This window comes from Sturnira hondurensis, unplaced genomic scaffold (genome assembly GCF_014824575.4).
Source record: "Sturnira hondurensis isolate 20B ecotype Veracruz unplaced genomic scaffold, ASM1482457v3 Scaffold0007036, whole genome shotgun sequence".
Classification (NCBI taxonomy): Eukaryota; Metazoa; Chordata; class Mammalia; order Chiroptera; family Phyllostomidae; genus Sturnira; species Sturnira hondurensis.
The window spans coordinates 7,033,962-7,059,528 of record NW_028079667.1 but is presented as its reverse complement, the minus strand read 5'-3'; the positions used below and the strand labels follow the sequence as shown (position 1 = coordinate 7,059,528).

Below are 25,567 nucleotides of genomic sequence, written 5' to 3'. Positions count from 1 at the left end.
ACACAGGAAGAACTACTGTGAGGCTATCAACTGTAGATAATGAGGCGGAGTGTCAACCATTTGTGAGGCACTACTCTAAGCACCTGGCATACCTAGTTATTTTTTAAAAACCTGCAACATTGAGCTAACATTCTAGTGGAAGAGATAAATGTTTGCCAATTATTCAAAAATGTAATAATTTCACTTTTTCATTTACACAGAAAGCTTGGCCTTCAGTTTGCTGCAGTCCCCACCTTTCCCTATTGTCTTATATTCTTCCTACTTCACTCAATTTATGTTATCTGCCCGAACTCCTCAGGCTTTTGAGTTAGTGACACAAGGTCTCTCATGTCCCTGGGCTACTTGTGACACTAGGCTCTCTTAAAACCACAAAATTGCCCAAGGACTATATTTAAAAAAACCCTATTCTTAGTTGAATATGAATTCTGTGCTGTCAATCCGAAGTAACCTTGGGCAATGATATACCACTTTGCTGAGATCTCAGTGTCCTTAANTGTTATCTGCCTGAACGCCTCAGGCTTTTGAGTTAGTGACACAAGGTCTCTCATGTCCCTGGGCTACTTGTGACACTAGGCTCTCTTAAAACCACAAAATTGCCCAAGGACTATATTTAAAAAAACCCTATTCTTAGTTGAATATGAATTCTGTGCTGTCAATCCGAAGTAACCTTGGGCAATGATATACCACTTTGCTGAGATCTCAGTGTCCTTAACTCCAAAGTGAAGGTAATTCTATCTCCTTCACAGGATTTCTGTGGGGCCAGGAATACATAGGTCAGCTCTTACTCCTGCTTTGGACCTCATCCCTAGCATTACTTCCTCAAAGAAAGCTTCCCAGACTTCCTGACTAGGTCAATATGTAGGTTCACAGCATCACGTTTCGCAATTACAACTGTACCTTAGTTTGTATTCTATTTCATTAACCACACTGTAAGTTCAGAGGTGGCAGGGATCCTGTTTGTACTCACAACCTATCACCCTGCCTGGCATAAAACAGGTGTTCAATACAGATTATTTTAAAGAGAAAAAAAAAGAAAAGAAAGACAAGAAAGCTGGGTTTGACCATCCCTGGCCTCCACGAGGTGCTCCCCAGCTTCTCTGACCCTCTCTCACAGAATACCTGAGGAGGGAGTGCTAGTAAGACACAGTATGCTGGGCACAGCATGGTGTGGGGTTCCACTGAAGCTGGCTGACCCCGGCAGCCCGTCCTGGCGCCACCAGCGCCGCCTACGCCAGAAGGGGAAGTAGAGCCGGGGGAGGGGACGCTGTTGGCAGAGATCTCCTCCTCTCGGGTCAAGCCGCACTGCTTCCTCAGAGCTCGAGTGGCCAGAACTGCCAACACCAAGAGGCAGCCTCACCCTGCTCCTCCGAACGTATGGAGCCACGCACAGATGGTCCCACAGGAGAAAGACCGTTTGCCCCACAGGAAAGCGAAACCGCCTCAAGTCCTCCCAAACCCTACCACCTGCACAAGGCCCGCCAACACGCCACCGCCACCGAGACAGGGACTAACAACCCCTACGCTTATCCCTCCGCGAGCCTTTCTTCTACTGATGGAAGGGCTTTGCATCTCCTCCCCAGTGGTGCGCCTCCCACTGGGAGACGTCCCGGGCCTCCTAGATTTCCCAGGGTGAGGGAGGACCCTACGGCCCATTCTCGCACTGTCCACTAGGTCCTGCTCTGTCCCTGCGCCCAAAGAAAGAGCCTCGTACCCTACTAGCAGCAATACACGCTCTCGCGATACTCCACCCAACAGCCGCTCCCACCTCAGACCCTCCCCAGCGAGAAAGTACATCCAGGGCCCCCGCGGTGCGAGGTAGCGGGCGGCGCATGCGTGGCTGCGGCTCCCAGCGCACCCTGCGCATTCCGCGGGGGGTGTGGACGCGGTCGTGCACGGGGAGCTAACATCCTCCCTTTGAGAGGCCTGGCTTGGTCCCCTATGCTGCTCTCCCTTCAGAGGTGGAATCGCTTCGAGGCCTGTCCTTGGCTCACAGAGGTTTCGTGAGGACGGCTAGGTCGCCTAGGGTCAGGAAACCCGGCGCTGGCCCTAGACACTGCGGCCCGCACAGACCACCACAGCGGCCTGGGCGCACCTCCCTCCCCGAGCCTGCACATCTTGCGCCTCCCACAGGAGTCCTCGCCTCTCCCCAACCCAACGCTTGGTATCCGACGCTACCCCTTCGGGCAAGGCTGTGCGTCCTTGCCCACCCTTCCTTCAGTCCCTTCGCTTTTCTCCCAGCCCTCCAGCCTCGCCGCATCCTCCACAGCTCTAAAAGAAATGCGACCTGGACAGCCACATCGCGGGGACACATCTTGTTCGGAGAAGAGGCCCAGTTTGGGGACTTCAGTGTACACATTTACCGTGTCAACGGCCAAGGGTATTTGATGTATTTAATTAAACAGCCTGGAATACCTGTTCGGGCAGACACTGCCCGTTTTCCCTCCCCGCCTTCCCCGCGTGTCCAATGAAGCAGGTTGCCCTGGGAGGTGTGGTTTGAGTCTACTTTGAGCTGAACCTGAGGTTGACTCCTGTGTGAGAGCATGGACCTTCAGACGGATGCTCCCCTGGAGGTTGAGGGGTGCTTGATAACGAAGGTGGAGAAGGACCCCGGGTGGACATCGGAGCTGGGTCTGGAAGAACCGGGGAGCTCAGAATCTGAGACCCTGCGCAAATGCTTCCGGCATTTTTGTTACGAGGATGTGAGCGGACCCCACGAAGCTTTCAGTAAACTCTGGGAACTTTGCTGCCGGTGGCTGAAGCCAGAAATGCGTTCCAAGGAGCAGATCCTTGAGCTGCTGGTCGTTGAGCAGTTTCTCACCATTTTACCGGAGAAAATTCAGGCGTGGGCACAGAAGCAGTGTCCGGAGAGTGGCGAGGAGGCGGTGGCCCTAGTGATACATTTGGAGAAAGAGGCTGGAAGACTAAGACAGCAGGTGAGAGGGCATTTTCCAAATTTTTGTTTTAGAAAGAAGGTGATAAGTAGGGCATGTGTGCGTTGCATGAAGGGCTCATTATGGAAGGATAGTGGTATGTACAAATGAAAGACCTTTGAAGTGAATGCACTTGAGAGGGAATCAGAATTTCATATTAAGTAGAACAAAAGCTGTAGTTGAAATAGTGGCTTGCGAATGAAACTAAACAGTATTCATCTAGATATTTGTTTCAAGTCTTTGGCATAATGTTTCCCAAAAAAAATCTGTGAGAGAATTTATGCTTCACTTTTACAGCTTGGTCCTAAAGAGGGCTGTGGGGGGAGGAGGGAAGGGAGTAAGGATTTAAGTTATCCCAGGGTCCTCTCTAATCCTTTAACATTCCAATCAGTGTCTTCTTCTGAAGTGACCTCAAGGCCATCATCCTGTCAGACTTCTCCAGTTTAACTGCCAGGTCTTCATTTGTCAGTGGCTTTGCATGGTCTTCTAGATGTTTTTTCAACAGACCTTCCATTAACCTCATGAAATCCTGCAAGATGTTTAGGATTGCATTTCTGTAAAGATCTGACTACAAGCATGCTTCAGTTTTGGTCAAAGATAGACACTAAATGTGGAGATTATGTTTTAATTTCACTAGGGAATTTGTGTTTTGATAATTTACTTCTCTATGAACCTAGTCGATATGAGGACTCAAATAATATCTATTTTAAACAAGAAGGCTCTGTATTTCATGCCTGACAGACAGATTTCCCTCTCTATATTAATAAAGACTCACCATTCCCTTATGTTCAGTCTTATGGACAGTACTATTAACCCAGTGCCCTTGGAGCCTCCATTGGGAATAGACTGAAATTTTCATTCCTTTTCACATCTTTTGTCCTTCTTTGATGTCTTTCCTGGGGAAGTTTGGACATCCTCTGGCACTCTTTTCCTCTTTTTTCATTATGGCTTTGGTTTTATGTCCCAGGTTTGCATTCCTCTGCACTCAGAGAAGCAAGCCCCACTTGGAGCAGTGTGGAATGTGGCAGACTTTCAACCAGAGACCCAACGCAGAGTGCTGTCTTGGGAAGAAGCTGGAAGCCTGCACTCAGGACACCAGGAGCAGCTGAACCCAAAGAGAGAACATCAGCCCTTACCCAAGAATGGTAAGAACTCAGAAGACGCCCAATGCAGACCATGGCAGATTTATTTTTAAACTTTTAATCTGATTTACACAACCCCTAACCAAGAGGCAAGATCCACTACTACATACACCACTTCCTTATCTTTTCCAAAATTTGTGTTATGATAAATGCATTGCAATTTATGGTTTCTGAACACACATTGTGTGTTTTCACAGCATCTAGGTTCCCTGGTCACATGAATTAAATGCTCCCAGTTACTTTAGCGGATAAACTTAATCCAGTAAATTCCTGGTGTTGTTTGATTCTGCCATTCCAGGGCGATAAGGAATTCCTAAAGTAGAAAGGTTTGTTCTGTTGAGATACTTGGGTTGTGGAGGACAGAAAATTTGTGGGATAGATTTCTCAGAAAGGTGAATTCATTCTAAAAGAAGACCTGGTGAATCTTCTAAAGGTGAAATCTTCTAAAAGAAGATTTCGGCCATGTGTGCCTAAGGGAATAATACGTTTCCAAAGAAGTGATTTGCTTTGCTTCTGTAGACAGCAGTAGAGCAATGATATATATATTTCCCATCTTTTGAGGGTTGTGTTGCCTGTCCAGGACCATGTAACTTCTTTAGCATACTAGAGGGGATTAATGTAGGCTAGAGATTGCAAACTGGTCACTCACATGCCAAGTAAGACTTGTTTCACCTACAAAGAGCTTTTGATTTGGGGGTTTTATTTCTTTGTTTTTAGGTCTCAAGTTTTAAGACTTTCAACATTTTACACAAACATCCAGAATTCTGGCTTTTCTGTAAAAATTTAGAACCTCAGCTATTCCAGGGCCATAGTCTCACAAGGAAACATCAACTGGGGCTGAGCATTGCTGTACCTTTTCAAATGCAATATGTACTCCCACACACCTTACCTGGCCCATTCCATGATGCACTCTGTCCGCTTACTCTCTAAAAGGATTGGCATTTTTGAGTTCTGCTTTAGGTTACCATGTTTACAAGCATAGTTCTGAACTCAGTGAGAAAATGATCAGTTTGTGTTTGTTGCTTTTTAAATTTTATTTATTTATTTATTTAAAATGTATTTTATTGATTATGCTATTACAGTTGTCCCATTTTCCCCTCTTCATTCCCCTCTGCCCTGCACACCCCCTCCCACCCAAATTCGCCCAGTTTAGTTCACGTCCATGGGTCATACATATAAGTTCTTTGACTTCTAACATTTCCTATACTATTCTTAACCTCCCCCTGTCTATTTTCTACCTACCATCTGTACTACTTATTCTCTGTACTTTTTCCCCCCTTTCTCCTCCTTCCACTCCCCTGTTGCTAACCCTCCATGTGACCTCCATTTCTGTGGTTCTGTTCCTGTTCTAGTTGTGTGCTTAGTGTGTTTTTGTTTTTGTTTTAGGTGTGGCTGTTAATGATTGTGAGTTTGCTGTCATTTTACCTTCTTTTTCTTAGATAAGTCCCTTTAACATTTCATAAAATAAGAGCTTGGTGATGATGAACTCCTTGAACTTGACCTTATCTGAGAAGCACTTTATCTGTCCTTCCATTCTAAATTAAAGCTTTGCTGGATAGAGCAATCTTGGATGTAGGTCCTTGCCTTTCATGACTTGGAATACTTCTTTCCAGCACCTCTTGCCTGTAAGTTCTCTTTTGAGAAATCAGCTGACAGTCTTATGGGAACTCCTTTGTAGGGAACTGTCTCTCCTTTTCTATTGCTGCTTCTAGGATTCTCTCCTTATCTTTAACCTTGGGTAATGTAATTATGATGTGCCTTGGTGTGTTTCTCCTTAGGTCCAACTTTTTTGGGACTCTTTGGGTTACTGAAATTCCTGGCAGTCTATTTCCTTAGCCAGATTGGGGAAGTTCTTCATTATTGGTTCAAATAAATTTTCCACTTGTTGCTCTTCCTCTTCTCTGTCATGTACCCCTATAATTCAGACGTTGGAATGTTTTAAGATGCCCTGGAGGTTCCTAAGCCTCTCCTCATTTTTTTGAATTCTTATTTCTTCATTCTTTTCTAGTTGGGTGTTTCTTCCTTCTGGTCCACACCATTGATTTGAGTCCCAGTTTCCTTCCTGTCACTGCTGGTTCCCTGTACATTTTCCTTTATTTCACTTAGCGTAGCCTTCATTTTTTCATCTAATTTGCAAACACATTCAACCAATTCTGTGAGCATCCAGATTACAATTGGTATGAACTGTATATCTGATAGGTTGTCTATCTCTTCATTACTTATTTGTATTTTTTCTGGAGCTTTGATCTGTTCTTTCATTTGGGCCTTTTTTTTTTTTTTTTACTCCACACATCTATTATGAAGTAAGGGGGGAGCCTTAGGTGTTCATCAGGGCAGGACAACCCATGTCATTGAACATTATGGCCCTGTATATGGGGGAGGGATTCGAGAGGGGGCAACGGGTGCTTGCTCCACTTTCTGCCAGTGTTCAGTCACTTCCCCTGCTATCCACAATCAAATTGGGCTTTTCTGGTGCTGATTCCTGGGTGGGTGGGCTTATGTATGTTCTAGGATCCTGCTGGTCTCTCCAGTGAACTCTCCTGTGAGGCTGGGAGTTTTTTCCCACTGCCACAACTCCCACAGGTGTTTTCAATTAAAGGTTTGAGGCTTTACTTACCCTCACTGAAACCCTGGGTTGCTCCTTCTGTCTCGCTCCCCAGTTGTTTCTCCTGGTTTATCTGCCCGCAAATGTGGGACCGCCCAGTCCACAATCCACCGCCTGGCCAGATCCTCCAGCCTTGCCTGCCCAGGTCCTCCAGCTGCCACCTTGCCACAAGTCCTCTCCACCAGGCTGTCTCCGCCCCTCCTGCCAATCTGGATGAATGTTTCTTCTTTAACTCCTTGGTTGTTGGACTTCTATACAGTTTGATTTCTTGTCAGTCCTGGTTGTTTTTTGTTTTTGAATTACTGCTGTCCTTCTTTTGGTTGTGGGAGGAGGCACAATGTATCTACCTATGCCTCTATCTTGGCCGGAAGTTCTTTGCTTCTTTTTACACACTCATTTCTTAAGAGATATAGCATGAATTCAAGGGCCAGAGGCCAGAACATTAACTGTTTCTTTCTCTTACAGCTCAGCCTTCTCCCTGGGTTCCCATCCCTGCTGAAGAATGGAACGCTATAGATCGGGAAGTAACAACCACAAAACTTCCTGTTGGGTTTCAGGTAAATTGTACCGTTCTCCCTGGCCTTCCTTTGTAGGGTATGCAGGCACAGTGATTTCCTGGACCTTCACAGTCCTCAGATTTTTATACTCCCAAGGGACCTTTTCCCCATTGTTCCTTTCCACAAAAGATAATCATTTCTGAGTGCTGGAACACCACAGTGGATCATCTCTCTTAGGATTCTTTTTTTTAATTATTTTTATTGATTATGTTATTACAGTTTTCCCAATTTTTCTCCCTTTATCCCCCCTCCACCCTGCCCCTCCAGCCCTCTTAGCATCTTAGGGGGGAACTAAGCATTCCCCCCCTTAGTTCGTGTCCATGGGTTATACATATAAGTTCTTTGAGTCTTCTCTTTCCTATACCATTTTTATACCTACTAATTATGCTCTCCCCGTCTATTTTATGCCTACTAATTATTCTTCTTCCCTGTACCTTTTCCCCCATTCCTCCCTTCCCCACCCCCCGAAATCTCTCCTTGTGATGTCCATTTCTCTGATTCTGTTCCTGTTCTAGTTGTTTGCTTAGTGTGTTTTTGTTTTTCTTTTCTTTTAGGTTCAATTGTGGATAGTTTTGAATTTGTTGTCATTTTACTGTTCATATTTTTTATCTTCTTTTTCTTAGATAAGTCCCTTTAGTGTTTCATATAATAATGGCTTGGTGATGATGAACTCCTTGAACTTGACCTTACCTAAGAAGCACTTTATCTGCCCTTCCATTTTAAATGATAGCTTTGCTGGATGGAGTAATTTGGGATGTAGGTCCCTGCCTTTCATGGCTTTAAACACTTCTTCCCAGCACCTTCTTGCCTGCAAGGTTTCTTTCGAGAAATCAGCTGATAGTCCAATGGGAACACCTTTGTAGGTAACTGTCTCCTTTTCTATGGCTTCTTTTAGGATTCTCTCTTTATCTTTAATCTTGGGTAACTTAATTATGATGTGCCTTGCAACTTCTTTGGGACTCTCTGAGCTTCCTGGACTTCCTGGAAGTCTATTTCCTTCAGCAGATTGGGAAAGTTTTCCTTCATTATTTGTTCAAATAAGTTTTCAATTTCTTGCTGTTGTTCTTCTCCTTCTGGCACCCCTATAATTCGGATATTAGAATGTTTCATGTTTTCCCAGAGGTTCCTAAGCCTCTCTTCATTTTTTTGAATTCTTGTTTCTTCCTTTTCTTCTGGATGGATGTTTATTTCTTTCTTTTGTTCCAAATTGTTGCTTTGAGTCCTGGTTTCTTTTCATGTCACTGTTGGTTTCCTGAATATTATGTTTTACCTCACTTTGAGTATTCCTCATTGTTTTTTCATTTTTTGACCAAGCTCAATCAGATCTCTGAGCATTTAGATTACCAGGTTTTTCAATTCTCCATCAGATAGGTTGGCAATCTCTTCCTCACTTAGTTCTCTTTCTGAGGCTTTGCTCTGTTCTTTCATTTAAGCCATATTTCTTTGTCTTGGTGCACCTTATAAGTTGTAAGAGGGTGGGGCTTTACGTATTCACTAGGGCAGGGCAACTGTCTTTGCTGCACTGCTGCACTGCTGCACTGCCTGTGGGGGAAGGGCCAGAGAGGGAACAGTGCAGCTTGCCTGCTCATCTCTGGAGCACTTTTCAAGGAACTCTGGTGTGAGGCTGAGAATATTTCCCTCTGTGGCAACACTAGGATAGCCCACGGTCATCTCTGAGTCTCAGTTTTCCCCTTAAGTCAGCCCCTCTCACACAGCCCCGGACCTAGGCAACCAGCCCTGCCTCTAAGGCCACATCAATGCAGTTTTTCAGAGGTCCACCACCTTACCAGTCTGGTTGTTCTGGTTGGTTTTTTCTTTAATTCCTTGGTTCTCAGAGTTCCTTGCAATTTGATATTCTGGTGCTTTTGGTTGTTTATTGATTTTAGATTGGTTGTTATCCTTCTTCTGGTGGTATAAAGAAGCAAAGGGTTTCTACCTACGCCTCCATGTTGCCCAGAACTATGATTGTCTCTTAGGATTCTTTTTTTTTTTATTGATTATTCTATTACAGTTGTCCCATTTCCCCCTCCTTCACTCCTCTCCACCTTGCACACCCCCTCCCACACACATTCCCCGCCTTTAGTTCATGTCCATGGGTCATATATATAAGTTCTTTGGCTTCTACGTTTCCTGTACTATTCCAGCCCTCTCCCTTTCTGTTCTCTACCTACCATCTATGCTACTTATTCTCTGTACCTTTTCTCCTCTCTCCCCCTCCCACTCCCCTGTTGCTAACCCTCCATGTGATCTCCATTTCTGTGGTTCTGTTCCTGTTCTAGTTGTGTGCTTAGTGTGTTTTTGTTTTTGTTTTAGGTGTGGTTGTTAATGATTGTGAGTTTGCTGTCATTTTACTGATTATATTTTTTATCTTCTTTTTCTTAGATAAATTCCTTTAACATTTCATGTAATAAGGGCTTGCTGATAATGAATTCTTTGAACTTGACCTTATGTGGGAAGCACTTTATCTGCCCTTCCATTCTAAATTAAAGCTTTGCTGGATAGAGCAATCTTGGATGTAGGTCCTTGCCTTTCATGACTTGGAATACTTCTTTCCAGCACCTCTTGCCTGTAAGTTCTCTTTTGAGAAATCAGCTGACAGTCTTATGGGAACTCCTTTGTAGGGAACTGTCTCTCCTTTTCTATTGCTGCTTCTAGGATTCTCTCCTTATCTTTAACCTTGGGTAATGTAATTATGATGTGCCTTGGTGTGTTTCTCCTTAGGTCCAACTTTTTTGGGACTCTTTGGGTTACTGAAATTCCTGGCAGTCTGTTTCCTTAGCCAGAATGGGGAAGTTCGCCTTCATTATTTGTTCAAATAAATTTTCCACTTGTTGCTCTTCCTCTTCTCCGTCGTGTACCTCTATAATTCAGACTTTGGAATGTTTGAAGATGTCCTGGAAGTTCCTAAGCCTCTCTTCATTTTTTTGAATTCTTGTTTTTTCATTCTTTTCTAGTTGAGTGTTTTTTTCTTCCTTCTGGTCCACACCATTGATTTGAGTCCTAGTTTCCTTCCTGTCACTGCTGGTTCCTTGTACATTTTCCTTTATTTCACTTAGCGTAGCCTTCATTTTTTCATCTAATTTGCAAACACATTCAACCAATTCTGTGAGCATCCAGATTACAATTGGTATGAACTGTATATCTGATAGGTTGTCTATCTCTTCATCACTTAGTTGTATTTTTTCTGGAGCTTTGATTTGTTCTTTTGTTTGGGCCTTTTTTTTTTTTTTTTTTTTTGCCGTGACATGCCTGTTACATAGTGAGGGGCAGAGCCTTAGGTGTTCACCAGGGTGGGATAACCCACGTTGACTCGCATTATGGCCCTGTATGTGGGAAGGGGTCCAAGATGTAACAAAGGCACTTGCTCCACTCTCTGCCAGTGTTCAGTCACTTCCCCTGCTATCCACAATCAAATTGGGCTTTTCTGGTGCTGATTCCTGGGTGGGTGGCTTGTGTATGTTCTAGGACCCTGTGGGTCTTTCCAATGAACTCTCTTTTGAGGCTGGGAGTTTCTCCCGCTGCTCCAACCCCCACAGGTGTTTTCGATCAGAGGTTTGAAGCTTTATTTCCCCATACTGGAGCCCTGGGTTGTGCAGTTTGTCCCATTCCCCAGTCGTTTCTCCCAGTTTATCTACCTGCAAATGTGCGACTTCCCAGTCCATAATCCACCGCCTCACTGGGTCTGCCCTCTGCTGCCTTGCCAGCCAGCTGCAGCCTTGAGCACCCCTCTCCATTATCCACCACTTCACTGGGTGTGCCAGCCGCCACCTTGCCACGAATCCTCTCCACCCAGCTGTCCATCTCCACCCCTCCTTCCAGCCTGGTCAAATATGTCTTCTTTTATTCCTCGGTTGTTGTACTTCCATACAATTTGATTTTCTTCAGTTCTGGTTGTTTTTCGTTTTTGAATTGTTGTCCTTTTGGTTGTGTGAGGAGGCACAGAGTGTCTACCTGCGCCTCCATCTTGGCTGGAAGTCTGTCTCTTAGGATTCTGTATAGTATCCTCTGCTTCATTTGTCACAGAATGTGTGAGATCTGTCCAGAAAGTATCCAGCAATGTGATAAGAAAAATAGAGGCATTTATTGAAAATACAAGGTATGAAAAACATTGTACATAGGCCATTGACACCTCAGTCCCCTTCAAAGTAGGCATCTTGGAACCTCACTCACTTATTCCAGTATCTCTTCCTTTCACTGTCCAAATCACTCTGCAAAATCCTTTGTTGGAATCAACATTAGTTGCTCCATTGTATTTTCCTGAATCTCATCAACACTGTGAAATTTCTTCCCTTTCAAAGGTGATTTTAATTTTAGGAAAAGCCAGAAGTCACAGGACACCAAATCTGGGCTGTAGGTAGGCTGAGTCACCTGGGTGATTTGATGTTTCACCAAAAAACTCTGCATGAGACATGATGCATGAGCAGGCGAATTGTAATGATAAAGCTGCCAATCACCAGTTGCACATAGCTGTGGCCATTTTCATTGTATTGCATCTCTCAGCTGGTGGAGAACATTGAGGCAGCACTTCTTATTAATTGTTTGTCCTGGAGGGGTGTACTCATGATGTACAAACACCTTCCCAATCAAAAAACACAGTTAACATGGTCTTGATATTGCTACGACTTTGTCATGCCTATTTCAGGCATGCAGAACCAGGCAACTTCCACTGGGATGACTGGGTCTTTGTTTCCAGATCATAACCATAGTCCCACAATTCATCTCCGGTTATGACCTTCTTGAGGAAATCTGGTTCATTGGTGGTAGTTTGAATCAAGTCATTAGCAACTGCAGCACAATGTTCCTTCTGCTCTGGTAGCAGAAGCTGAAGAACAAATTTTGCCACAGCATGTTTTGTGCCCAGACACAGTTTTTGGAATTCCCAGATTAACTTCTAACTCTCACACTGTCAGTCACCAATCTTTGTTGATTACAGACCATGCACATTCAGCATTCACAGGTGTTCTGCTTGTTACAGGCCTTCCAGAATGTGGATCGCTTTTGAAATATTCTCAACTACCTTTGAAGTGTTTGTGCCACACTTTTATTGGCACTGCACTCATTGCATAATCCTTGAAAGCCTTCTGAATCATTTGAATAGATTCTGTGGAAGAATGTTCCAGCTTAATGCAAAATATAGAGATCCATTGCTCTACTCACTCATGTGATAGCCACACAATACAAATGCTCATTCAATGACATCTATCACCCCACTAACTAGTACAGTGATGCCATCATTCACACATGCACATTCCAGTCCATTCTCCTTAGCTGCCAAGTTACATTGATGTCACACAAACTATTCTCGTTATTTTAACAATGGCTGGACTTTTTCTGGACAGATCTTATCGTACACTCAGTTCCTTGGTCTTAATTATTTTTTGAGATCCTTCTGTGCTTCATTCAATATTGTTCATCCTTCAAAGACCCACATGGTTATCTTGGTAGTCATTGCTGTTAGTGTTGTTACAGGGACCAGTGAAAGATGTCCACACAGCAAGAGGTTTTTCCTACAAAAAGAGTGTACATCAGATTCCTACTCACAGAGATGTCTACTGGGATATTAGAAAAGAGAGTGTTGGAAACATGGTCTCCCTGGGTAAGGATTCTTTCCCTTTTCAGAAAAAGATTTGGGTATTTCTAACATATTCATTCTGTTGATGATAAAATAGTTGTAGATGTTAACACTTAAAGGACTTTCATGGGTTGTCTAATCATTTTTCACTCTAGCTTACCAGACCTTGTAATCACTTATCCATATTCTCTTGCCTCATTCATCCCTTTCTTCTAGTTTATAATTTACATATATTTTTTATAATTTAGTGATTAAAACATCGGAGAGGTATTATATATAACTGTCATTTATATTATTTAAACATAAACTTATACACATTGACTAGTTGTTTTTGTTTAAATATAGTAAACATAACAATTTTCACAAAGCCTGACATATGGGCCGGTACCCAGTGAATATTTGTTGGGTGAATGGAAATCATGTAAATGGGAGGAAAAAAACTTTAATACAGTAACCTCAATTGCATGTTGTAAATTATTAAAATAGCACAAATTCACAGGCACACATTACCACTGAAGTGTCTCTTTAACAGTAGGGCTAACTATGATTCATTCATATGTAAGCCACAAGTCAAAGAGTACTTATAAATGCAATTATAGGCCTAAAATGTGCACTAATACACACTATAGCTACTTTGCGTTGTCTAATAGGGTAGCCATTAGCCACACATGATATTTAAATTTATAAAATTTAAAGTTAAAAATTCAGTTCCTCAGTGGTAGTGGCCACAGTTAAAGAATGCATTTAAGGAATTCAGTAGCTGTATTGGACACTGCAGTTATAGAACATTCCCATCATCCCAGAAAGTTCTGATGAAAAACACTACATATAGACATTAAAATATAGAGATTATAAAATAGGCTGTGTCAAACTGAATAAATAAGATACACTGACAGTTGTTTATATATTGATAGAAAACAATTTTTCAAAAGTGACCAACTTCAGACCAACTGATGACAAACCAGTAACATAGCACTCTTTCCAAAATAGCAGGTATCCCAGCTAATTGTGTGCAACTAGGTATTTACCTAGTTGTGTACATGATGGGTGTTACCTAGTGTTGTCTTGGATTACGCAGCATCCAGACCTAGTAAATGCTGCATGAGTGGGATAGGGACCATACTTTAAAAATACAGGTTTAGCGCAGTACCTTCACATATGATTATAGATTATTAAAGACTCAGGCCCAGAGACCTGCCCCAATTTTTTATAATAGATTGTAAACAAATGGCTTATGGACTGAATCTAGCCTATACATATATTTTGGCCTTGCCCAGAGTTTTAATTTAAGTTTAGATTGTAGGTCTGGATTTCCAGTATCTTGAAAAATTAAATGCAAGGCACTGTGGACTCAGAGTGACTTCAGAATAAGAGAGCTCATGCTGAACTGCGGCTGTTCTCACTCCTGCCATCTCATGCAGTTATGTTGCCAGCCTTGTTCTTGTAGATACTTAGCTTTCATTGTCCCTACACTTACGTCTCCCATTTAAAAATAAAGAGCAAATCTCCAATCCCAGGGTTCTTTCAGAAAGGGTTTGATTTGATGTTTCTTATCTAGGAGAATTCCATGAAGCTTCTTCTTGTGTTACCTAAAGAATAAAAATAGTTTTATTATAAACTTATTGGGCATTGGACACTTTACAAATGATCATTTATTTGATACTCCTAGCAACCTCTTTGAATAGGTGATATTATTCCCTAGGAAACTGAGGATCAGAAAGATTAAGAAACTTCCCTGATCAAAAAGTAAAGTGGTAGAGCTAGGATGCACATTTAAGGCAGGTTGCTTTCTAGGTATTGTAAGGTAACATACTCTCAGTTTGCTTCCCTATTCTTACATTGCTTCCCTATTTAGCTTGCTAGATGTGTCTGGAAATTCTTGACTTCTCATCTCTCATGGCTCAGTATGTATGTGTGTGTTATGGGAGTGGGGAAGTATGGGGAGCAGATGTAAGCACACTTTATTTTATAAGTAACAAACACTGGTTAGGAGGATACTTTGAACCTAGTGCTGTGTAGGGTACTGTGAGGGACTCAAAGGTGATAAAATATGTTATTTAACCTTAAAGTTTTTCCTTTAAGAACCAGCTGGGGAAAATAAGTGATATGTACATGGAAAATAAAATGAGTGTAAGTTAGTAGATGATTGTGCCAGAGAACTCATGTAATAATAACTATACTGTGCGCTGTCATAGTTGAGAAGGGCCCTAGAAAAAGGGGATTGGACAGGACTTGAAGGACAGGTGTGAACAATGGTTCAGGAGAGCACGCTGCCAGCAGAAGGTTAGGGCACGCAGTAACGAATGACCTCCATGTGTACTATGAAGTTTGTTTCTCTTACTATAGGAAGTGCAGTATCTACTTCTAACAAAATGGCCCAGGTGGATCAAAGAAAGGAGCCATGGACCATAGGTCTACATTCCTCTGATAAAAGGAATATTCTACGAAGCAGCTACATCAAGGAAAAGTCAGTTCATACTATTCAGATTCCTGCAAGGAATGCAGGGAAGATGTGGAGAGAACAACAACAGTGGGGCTTAGAAGATGAAAAAATAGCAGGGGTGCATTGGAGCTATGAGGAAACAAAGACTTTTCTTGCAATTCTCAAAGAATCTCGATTTTATGAAACACTTCAGGCTTGTCCCCGAAACAGCCAGGTATATGGTGCTGTAGCTGAATGGCTGCGAGAGTGTGGCTTCCTCCGAACCCCGGAACAGTGTCGGACCAAGTTCAAAAGTCTCCAAAAGAGCTACCGAAAAGTGAGAAATGGCCACGTTCTTGAGCCCTGTGCCTTCTTTGAGGACATGGATGCCCTGTTGAACCCTGCAGCCCATGGATCATCCACTGACAAGCCAAAGGAGACTGTGTCTCTCCCTAGACTAAAGGAAATTGGTGTCAGTGCTAAAGAACAGATCAGTTTGATGGAGGAGGAAGCTGCAGAAGAATCTGATAGTGAGGAAATGGGCATCGAATTCCTCCGGAAATCTGAGATTCACGGTACCCCTGTCTTGTTTCAGAACCTGAGCGGTAAGAATTGTGGTTTTTGTTTGGTTTGAAAATGGATGCTACAGTCTTGTGGAAAAGGAGTAGTCCTAGAGAGTGATGTCATATATACCTTGCCTCCAAACACTGTGACTAGCCAGAAGTATTCTCAGGGGTTTGTTGCTGCCTATAGTGCAATCTGAGTACAGCATTTAGTGGCCGTGGAGGATTCATTTTGAGGTTAGAGTACAGCATGGATTTTGAGTACTTGGGGCCTGTGGAAGGAAGAGAAATGGAGTTAGAGGGCTCTAAGGACCTAATATTATGAGAATTGGTGTAAAGCAGTCAAGTGTATTAGACTGTAGTAAGTCAAAGATACATTCTTATACTATCTCGAATAATCAGTGAAAGACTGTGTAACAAAAAAAGAGTAAAAAAATGAAATTCTAGCCCTGGCTGGTGTAGCTCAGTGGATTGAGCATAGGCCTGCGAACCAGAGGATCGCAGTTCAATTCCCAGTCAGGGCACATGCTTGGGTTGCAGGCCAGTTCCTGGAAGGGGACACATGATACATTGTGTGTCCCTGGCAGAGGCAACCATACATTGATATTTCCCTCCCTCTCTCCTTCCCTTCCCCTCTAAAGATAAATAAATAAAATCTTTAAAAAAAAAATGAAATTCTAAAAGAAGTCAAGAAAGAGAAAAGGTAAATCCAAATATATCTTCAATTACAAACTTAAAAGACTATTATACATTTAATAAATAACTATATGATGTCTACAAGAGATACATCTTAAATATAATAACACAGAGACATTGAAATTAAAAGGACATAAAATGTACCTTATACCATATAAAAGAAAGCTGGTGTTATAATTTGGAGGCTGGAACATGTAGGACTAAACTGCCAATTAATAACTGTGTGACAGTAGACATGTCATGTAAGTACTTTGAGCTTTAGTTTTCTTATCCATAAAGTATACCTGAGAATGCCAGAGTTATTAAATGAGATGACATACATGAAGGCATTCTGTAGATATTAAAATGCAATATAACATTGCCTGGTATCACTGTTATTAGTAATATTTTGCTACGCTATCTTATAAAAAGATAAGTTTTTAGATAGAATGGAAAATTAGGCAGGAGATCTGAGAGTATACATATGACTATACCTGTTCGAAAGAACTATATCTCAGGAAAAAGATGAGAAGATGCGTTGTTATGTGTGCACAGGTATTCACCAATCTGGAAATCCAGAGACATAAGGGTGGGCTCTTCATATGGTCTTAAATAGGAGAATCCAGTGATGGAAGCGGAAGAGACCACCCAGCAAGATGAGGACAGAATTGACTTTTTCCTACTTGCAAGACATAAAAAGCATTGTTTAACAAACTATATTCCAACATATCCTAAACAGTTTTATTCTGCTATAAAAGCAGAACCTCTGCTTGTCTTACAGAACATTTGACTCACTGATGTCAAAAACTACTCTGAACTTAGCGCTATTCTTTGAGGAAGACTGGTTTAAAAAGTGATAGGAATTTGGGGGCGGGAAATTCCTGCTGGGTGTCTCAGGCCATTATTCTTAACTGGACTTAGCTAATCTAATCACCAGAGCAATGTCAAATTGGGGGTCTGCATTTTTAGCCTACCAAGTAAACTGAGATTAGTTTATTGATTTTAATGAAAAATTCTATTGGGATTTTTTACTTTATAGATTCATCTGAGAATTGATATCTATATAACTTGAGTCTTCCTACCCAGAAACACAGTATCTCTTCATTTTTTAATAAAATATTATAGATTTCTTATATAGACCTCATTTTTGGCAAACCTTATACCAGGCACATCATAGTTCTTGTTGCTGCTGTGAATGGGATTTCTTTCTTTTAATTCCTATATGTTATATTGTAATACTGTATAGAGGCTACAAACTCCTTTTCTTATAAATTCAGACTTTATCCTTGAATTGCAGGTGTACACTGGGGCTATGAGGAGACCAAGACTTTTCTTGATATTCTCCATGAGAGTCGGTTTTATGAAGCACTTCAGTCTTGTCATAGGAAAAGCAAATTGTATGGGGCTGTGGCTGAACAGCTGCGGGAATGTGGGTTCCTTCGGACACCAGAACAGTGCAGGACCAAGTTCAAAAGCCTTCAGAAAAGCTACCGCAAAGTGAAAAATGGCCATGTGTTAGAGTCCTGTGCTTTCTACAAGGAAATGGATGCCCTAATAAACTCTCCGGCGTGTATCCCCTCTACCAACACCCCAGAAGAAGTCCCACCATCCTCAAGGCAAGAAAGAGAGGATATTGAGGTCGAACCCCAGGAACCTACAGGTTGGGAACCTGAGGATACCTCACAAGAGGCAATAGTAGAGGATTCTGGCAGCGAGAGAATGAGTGAGGAGGATATTGTACAAGAGTCAGAATTCCAGGGACCTCCAAGTCTACTGCAAAGCCCAAGTGGTAAGGATCATTAAGGGGTTGTAGTCTAAAAGTAAGTGTGATTTAGTGAAAATTTACTAGATCTGGCCTGTCATTCAGGAGTATTTATTCATTAAGCAAATATCTGAGTGCCCTGTGCTGTTTGAAGGACAGGGGACATAGCAATGAATAAAACAGTCTCTCTGCTCATGATGCTTCTGTTCAACAAAGGAGTTTACATTCTAGTGATTCAGTCCTTGGGATCTCAGCCTCAGTTTTCTCTGTATGGGTCAAGGAGTGTTTTATATCTCCTGAAAATACTTTGGGAAAGAAATTTTGGAATCATACATAAGAAAAAACTCAGATAAAGGAAGTGTATCAGTAAGCCCAAAACATAAATGTCTCAGTGATGTGTGATGTGCCTGAGGAAGGAAAACACAGGCAGAGATCAAATGGGAGAGAGAGGCTTTATCCTGGTTCTCAGCTCCACCTGCATATTTCCTACTGACTGCTGGAAACCCTTTTGGGCGTCTCATCAGGCTTAAAATTTTCAAAACTAAAATCACCATCTTCCTTCCCATACTATGGCTCTTTCCTGTGTCCTCCTACAGGCCATCCAGACTGAAAACTTTAGAGATATTTTTGATGCCTTCTCTCTCATTAGTTACACCCAGGCAGTAACACTTTTTTCCCCCAACTATTGTAGAATTTTTATCTGTCCCTTATCCTACTCCATACCCTAGTGCAGTCTTTTTGTCTGTTGCCTAGACTATTGTAAAGGTCTCCAAAGCAGTTTTCTACATCAGTCTTGTATTAACATTCAACAGTCATCCTTCATAGAGGAGGAAATTCCTACACATGCTGTCTGGTAGTATTTATGTGGGAAATTGTAGTATGAAGGTTGAAATTGTAAGTTCTACATAACCCTGGTTTTGATAACTCAAAAGAAAATCCTGTGGCATCATCTCCTGTGAATTTTTTTTTAAGTTGAACTTCAGATCTTCATCAAATTATCAGGTTCTGTGTGAGCCAACTACCAGGCTATGACTTCTTCCAGACCCAAAAGTAATGTTAGACCCAATCAGAACACTTTAAAAGAACTGCTAAATGAACTGTGATATTGTCAGGACTTTTTACTTAAGTTAGTGGACTAATTGGTGCTTTCTGCCACTCCACAGCCCATGCCACAGCTGCCCTACTTGGGACAGAGGGCTGTCAACAGTTTCAATTATGTGGAAGGAAAGAAAGTAATGTTGAAACTAGCAAGTAGAAGTGAAGCAGGATAGCAAAATGCTTATGAACAAGCATTTCATAATCAACCAAGCCTGGATTTGGCCTAAGTAAACACAGCTTATGAAATATTTATGGATGAAATAATAAAATGCCTGGAATTTGCTTCAAAATAATCTGGGTGTAGAGGGAACAGGGAGTGTGTAGGAATAAAGAGGGACTGTGTAGGAATGAAGCACAATTGTCAGTGAGAGACCATTGTTAAAGCTGGTGAGTGGTTCATGGAAGTTCATTGCACATACAATTCTCTATCTTTCTGTATGTTCAAATTTTTCATAGTAAAATGTTAACACAAAACTACATAATTAAATGACTGGGACAGACTGAGAACCAGAGCTCATTCCAATAATTGTGTTCTCCAGAAAACTTCTTGGAAAAGCTGGGATCCAAGATGTACTTTGTAGTGAACATGGGCTGTAGGTGAAAGAGTGAGGAGAAGATCATTTTACTGTAGAAAAGAGAACTAAGGTTGAATTAGTGTGGCCTGTGTGTACAACAACCAGGAAAACAAAGTAACAGGAACAGTTGAGTAGAAGAAAGAAGTACTCTTTGGTAGGATATGATTAGATATTGATTGACTTTAAAGTTTATTGAGGAATTGGAACTTTATCACTAGAATCTACTCTAAACACTAATGTATGTTAGTGTATTTTAGGATAGAACAAATATTGAAAGCAGGATGAACTAGAGTGAAAATTCAGGGAGATAAACCAAGTTAATCAGGTTATGGATGAGGAATAATGGCTTGGATTAAAATTCAATTCAGAGGACATTTCCTGAGACATTTAAACTCAGTGTTATTATTTGATGTCCTTGGAACTGAATGAAAATAAGGCATAATGAATCAGGGAGGAGTAACAGTACCTGAAGCCAGTTAAGAGTACAGGGATCCTAACAGATGAAGCCATGAAGGCCATGTTTATGTTAATACAGGCCTGCTCTGAAATTTTTATTGTCTTTTTTTCAGATTTTGAAATTGGAGGTAGTATCAAGGAGGATGCAACACAGGTAATATTTAAGGATATGGAGCAGCACAGGGCATTAATAGAAAAGTCTAAAAGAGTTGTTTCCCAGAATACTGATCCAGGTAAATATTGTAAAAAGGAACTCATCTCAGGAAAATGGGAAAACCATCAAGGAATCAGACAGGGAAAGCTGATGTCTCAGCCTAGAGATTTAGGGAAAGTTGTAATGCATCAGAGGCCTTTCATGGGAAAGAGATCCTACAGACTTCTCAAGTATGGAGAAAGCTTTGGAAGGAGCACTCGTCTTCTGTGCCGGATAACGCACCAGAAGGAAAATTCTTATAAGTGTAGTGTCTGTGGGAAGTGCTTTGGTAGAAGCAGGAGCCTAATCAGACACCAAAGAATCCACACAGGAGAAAAACCTTTTAAATGTCTTGACTGTGGGAAAAGCTTTAATGACTCCTCCAACTTTGGTGCCCACCAGAGAGTCCACACTGGGGAGAAGCCCTACAGCTGTGGAGAGTGTGGAAAGTGCTTTAGTCAGAGCTCAAGTCTCATCATACATCAGAGAACCCACACAGGTGAGAAACCCTATCAATGTGGCGAGTGCGGGAAAAGCTTCACTAATAGTTCTCATTTCAGTGCCCACCGCAGGGTCCACACCAGTGAGAATCCCTACAAATGCATAGATTGTGAAAAAAGTTTCAATAACTGTACACAATTTCGAGAACATCGGAGAGTACACTCTGGAGAGAAGTCCTGTGGATGTGCTCACTGCAGCAAACATTTCAGTAAGAGTTCTGTTCTGACCAAACATTGGGAAAGAAAAGGTGCCACATCCTCCATCAGTGTATTACCCAGAGAACCCACATAAGGGAAGGACTGATGACTTAAGGAAGACTTTTTGATTATGATCTCTTCTCTTCCTCAATGCCCTTTAGCCATCCTACCCTGATCTCACTCTTGGGATCTTTTGTTAGCTATAAAGTGTAATTCCCAAGATAAACTTGAGAATATAAATAAAGACTTGGATCCTGTTCTTACCTCTGCCTCTAACTTGACCAGTCCATTCTTCTTTTATGTGTCTCAGCATCTTTTTTAATGAAATGGAGAACATATATTATCTGAGTTCAGAATGAGGCTCTCTTCAACATGTCAAGTCTACTGCTATGGGATCACTACAACCAGCAACATTTAAGATCCTTCAGTGTAGGTGAGATTTGTTTTCAAGGAGATGAAAAATGCTGAAAGGTTTGTTGTTTTGTTATCTGCCACATGAGATCCTGGATGCAGCTTGACCACAGAGTTTCATGTTTGGGTAGGGCTTTCAGAAGTCTGGTCAGCACTACATCAAGTCCATTTTCATTTTGAAGATATCAAAAGGAGACTGAAAATTTTGTAGCTTTCCATCAGGAAGTCTGTTGCAGTGTACCTTTTATGTGTCAAAAAATTTGATCCAGAAAGCTAGGGTAGAATCCCTGTGTTGTCCCTGAATTAGCAATGCTTTGACCTCCACTGAGATGAGAAGCAATTGATTACTCATAATCCTCTGTATACCAACTGTTTCTTTCCCTGAAGACTGAATCCCCTTAGCTTTTGCTTTCCAGCCTGTAAGAATCTAGTTCCTGTTATCATTTCCTGTGTGTCCTGTACTTACTTCTTTATGTTTTGGGTGCTCTTGTCGGTCTCTTCTGAGCTCTCACACCCTCCTCAGACTGATTAGGCTGCATGCTCATGGTGTGTCTTATTAAGTAGTATTTCAGACACATTCTAGTTGTCCCCTGTAACTTCTCCAATTCTTACCTAGAACATGATATATGTTGGCATATTTAAGTCTCCCAACCTCACACTTTAATATTATATAATCATAGCTTTCTAAAACTTAAAAGGGGTAGAAAGAAGTAGAGACCTGAAATATTTCTAAGACCAGTCAGACTCCTTAGGCCTGCTGAGGTTGGATAGCCACCTTACTCTAGACCAAAACCTCTAAGGTTGTCAAATATTCTCTTTTTTGAGTTCTATATCCTATTCATAGGATCATGACCCACACTGTAGAGCCCTGAGTAATTTGTACAACTCTATAGCTCATTGAGTGAAAGCAGAAATATTTACAGAAACTTCCAATTTAGAACATGTGTTTGCTTCATTTACCTGTTTGTCTGAAAAATCTTTTTGCTAACTCCCTAGCACTAGCCTAGTAAATAGTGAAGGAAGTGTTCAGATGGATGGCTAATTCTTTCATTTCTGGAAGTTACAGATGAAATCCAGGAATTTGGTGCTTTAGGCATAAAAAGTCATAGTTTGATGGAAAGATAACAGAGTTGGATAGGGTTTTTTTTATCCTATCTCCTTTCTTTTACCATATCCGCTCTTATTTGAACATATGTGGAGATAATATTTTTCTTTTGACTATGTTTTAATATGTTAAAATTTGTTCAGCAAAGTACCAAGAAATGTAGGCAGTTACAGTGCCAACATAGGGTATGGCCTTCTGGAAGGCAGGTGACTCAGGTAAATGTTGATAAATGTTCTGATTTACACTTGTTGAAAATGTTATGCTTGTTCACGCCTGGATAGATTGATTTCCTCTGTGTTCTCTGAATCATAGACTTTTAATGGTAAGTGCAGCTCTGTGTTAGTAGTATGCCTAGCACAGTAAGATGTGTTAGTGCCAGTGGGAGTATGCTTATATTGTGTAGATGTTCTGAAATTCCAGCTCTAGAGAAGGTGAACATTAATAGAAGTAACCACTTAGTAATACACACACAGGATTGATAATTATATCAACTTGTACATGATTCAGGAAAGGTGCTTATTCATAAATATTTATTAAGCACTATTATGTGTTAAGGCCATGTTCTAGGTACAGTGAGAGATGCAAAAGTGAAAATGGAGGCATGGTACCTGTACTCAAGGAACTTGAAATATGATAGAGGAATTATTATAGCAAAAGTTAATGCCAATTAATGCATGTAAGTTACAAAAGTCAATGACTCAATCATGAGAAAACACCTTTACTTGGAAAAGAGTTTTTTTTCTAACTTGCCTAAAATCATATTCTTTACTTCTGACTTTCAGACTTCCCTAGTAGCAGGAAAGGTTCAGACCCAATCCATCTCCAGTGGGACAAGCTGATTCTGGTTTAGTCTCCTATGTTTGGGATCAAGCTAAGTTGGAATTTGGGTTCCCCTACTGATATTCATTATTGTAACTGGGCTGCTGAGACATGTGTTAAGTTAACTCATTGAAGTTTGTCTCTTCTTTCTGAGGAGACAGAAGGTTCTGCCCACATTAGACAAGACTCCTTGCATTTTATCCTTTTTCAGTTGGAACATGAAAGTCCAAACGAATGATGTGTATTTTAATATCACATAGCACTGCCTTTATGACAATCCATAGGAAAAGTCTTTTTTGTTGTTGTTTTTAAGATCTCAGTACCAGGGGAAGCAGCTCTGATCCTAAGCAGAAAAAAAATTTTAAACACTGTGATTTTTATAACTTACTGTTTTTCTCTTTGGTTCTGGCTGCTGCAAAGTTCAACAAAATTTGCAACCTACCTTACCAGCTACCTAAAATCTATATTTATTTAATCCTGTCTTATTTCTTTCAAAATTGTCCCAAATCCTATTTTTAATGTTACTAATAAACATTTTATTTTCTGATACCTTACCCAAGGCACTTTGGAAACTAACTTGTATTCCCTGCCAAGGCTTGCTTGTTACTCTCAAATGCCTCCAGTTCTTACTGGTCACTTTATTACACATACAACCTAATTTATCCATATGGAAGGAAACCTTACTTTAAAGAGGAAGACTTCACACATAGGCTAGCGCAGCTCAGGGCTGCCTGCTGTGGTGAAGTGAGCATTGGACTAGAAGCCAAAAAAGACAAGTTTTAATCTTGTTAGTGCCACTTACTGACTCATTCAACAGGCCATATCCTCTCTCTGGGCCTTTGCTCCTTATCTGAAGAGAGGTTGAATCTGATTTCCAAGACTAATTAGAACCCTGGCTCTAATGTTCCGTGAGGCTGTGGAGCATGGTGTGGATCAGGAAGAGTTTATAAGACCAGGCTACCTGGCCTGGCTCAACATTGCATGTAGTGTCCCCACCACACTGAGCTTATTTACTACGTTAGGCAGAGGGATGCCGTGCATAGTCCAAGAGCTTACTCAGTAGAGAAGGAAATTGTCCCTCATGTCCTGCAGGTACCTCTGACTCACTCACTTTAATGGCCAGTTGCAGATAGCTAGCTCAGTAAAAAAAAGCCTATTTTGTGAGGTCTGGTGCCCAGTGATTTACAAGACTCAACTGTGAGGGAGCTGGGGAAGCCCCAGCACAAATAGTGTCCAAGTGACTGGTGTGGCTACAAGCCTTTACCTCAGTCTGAATGTATTCCAAGTATGTGTCTCTCTATTCATTGTTTTTGTATTGATGTTCACTTAGATGTATCTTCTTGAAAACACATATGTGAAATAAATGTCTGCAATAAATGACTCCCTTTGGTTTTCTCCATAATTTGAAGGATATCCTTTATTAAGGGACAAGAGAACTTGTCTAAGAGGTAATAAAGCTGATCCTAGTAGCTAGAGAATTTCGGTCTTGTTCCAGTTCACTGCTCTGCCCCACAACCAGCAGGATCTTTTGTGAGTCCACAGCTATTCCTGTGCAGCTATTCTCCGATAGTGGCCATTGCCATTGTTCCAAATAATGGTTGGCTCTAATTCTAGGGTGGGAGTAGCTTTGGGTTCACACCTTTCTTGTATCTGGGGGACGCACTCCCCCCACAGCCTTTTATGGTGGAACTAAACTCCACAATTTCCCCCCAAAGATACACAGTGTTCTTCACTTACTATTTTGATATAAAGAGTTCCACTGTCTTCCACTTAGTCTTTTTTTCCAGAACAATTCCAACTGCATGGGTCCTAGAGTCAATGTAGAAATCTTGCTACTTGCTGAGCATGTATTTCCACTATACACATGAACTATAGGGAGAACCACAGGTTGGGTCACCTAAACATGAGCTAGATTCCAGACAAAGTGCATCTCTCGCCTGGACTTTACAAGCTTCTACTCTGTGCAGCCGACTGCAGTAGTACC

The 25,567-nt window shown here is 41.5% G+C and overlaps 1 protein-coding gene across 1 annotated transcript; it reads left to right on the top strand.

Annotated features, from left to right (window-relative positions):
* The first annotated feature begins 1,851 nt into the window (after nt 1–1,851).
* ZKSCAN2 (zinc finger with KRAB and SCAN domains 2) lies at nt 1,852–24,339 on the top strand. The gene is made up of 7 exons (XM_037051070.1): nt 1,852–2,933; nt 3,898–4,075; nt 7,143–7,234; nt 12,704–12,830; nt 15,153–15,833; nt 17,764–18,255; nt 20,471–24,339. The coding sequence occupies exons 1-7, from the start codon at nt 2,541–2,543 to the stop codon at nt 21,340–21,342; spliced, it is 2,835 nt and encodes a 944-aa protein (XP_036906965.1). The 5' UTR covers nt 1,852–2,540; the 3' UTR covers nt 21,343–24,339.
* Nucleotides 24,340–25,567: the final 1,228 nt, after the last annotated feature.